The 790-nt window shown below is 68.4% G+C and overlaps 1 protein-coding gene across 1 annotated transcript in view; it reads right to left on the bottom strand.

The window, feature by feature from the left end:
- Positions 1-790, bottom strand: part of CALML6 (calmodulin-like 6) — a 9,224-nt gene that overhangs the window by 1,810 nt on the left and 6,624 nt on the right. The window contains exon 2 of the mRNA XM_014543768.1: positions 271-318. Coding sequence (XP_014399254.1) covers positions 271-273 — 3 coding nt within the window. The 5' untranslated portion in view covers positions 274-318. The remainder of the gene's footprint in view (positions 1-270; positions 319-790) is intronic.

Raw genomic sequence — 790 nt, forward strand, 5'->3', positions numbered from 1 at the left:
CCGCACACAGACACAGTTTATGGCAGAGCCTGTCCTGGCCCCGTCTGCCTGCCGCCTCCATGGCAGCTTCCTGAAGGGCGGTGCGGTCTCGGCCCCCACTCTGCCCTCTCCTCCAGCCTTGCTGGGCTTCTTCCTCGGTCCCAGGGAGACCCTCACAGCTCCAGGTCCCACCATCCCTGCGCCTGGGGGCTCTGTCCACCGTTGCCCCAGGCACTGCCCCAGCCCCGCTCCCACCCAGCAGCCCCGGGACTCTGCCGGGAGCAGCCTTACCATGTCTGCGGCCGGCCGAGAGGACACTGCACAGGGTCACCAGAGCTGCTGTGGGCAGAGCACAGGGCAGAGGCGGCCGCGTTTATCTGGGCCTGGCTGCCTGGGGTCCCTGGGGCCCAGGTCCCAGGATCCTTTTATGGCCAGGAGATCCTGCTGCCCTATTTCGGGACAGGCATGGCTCTTCCCTGCATGGCCTCTTCCTGGCTCTCCTCCGCCTGAGCATCCCCTCACCCTGGAGCCCCCCTCGGACCCTGGGCCCCAGCAAGAATGGACGCGTAGGGCCAGGGGCACAAGAGAGGCAGTTCTCTCTTCACCGTGTCGCCGCCTCCCCCTCCGTGGCAGGACCCTCACAGTGGCTGCTGTCACCTATTTGTGAGGGTTCCTGTTGGGTGTCCACCCCGGTCAGCACCCCCCTCATGCCCGTGAGGGCCCAGCGCCCAGGCGGTGCCAGCGCCTGGCAGGTGCTCTAAACACGGGGAGGGCAGCAGGCCTCTCCCGCCCCCGGGGCCTGCAGCAGGGG

Source organism: Myotis brandtii, unplaced genomic scaffold (assembly GCF_000412655.1).
Source record: "Myotis brandtii unplaced genomic scaffold, ASM41265v1 scaffold334, whole genome shotgun sequence".
Classification (NCBI taxonomy): Eukaryota; Metazoa; Chordata; class Mammalia; order Chiroptera; family Vespertilionidae; genus Myotis; species Myotis brandtii.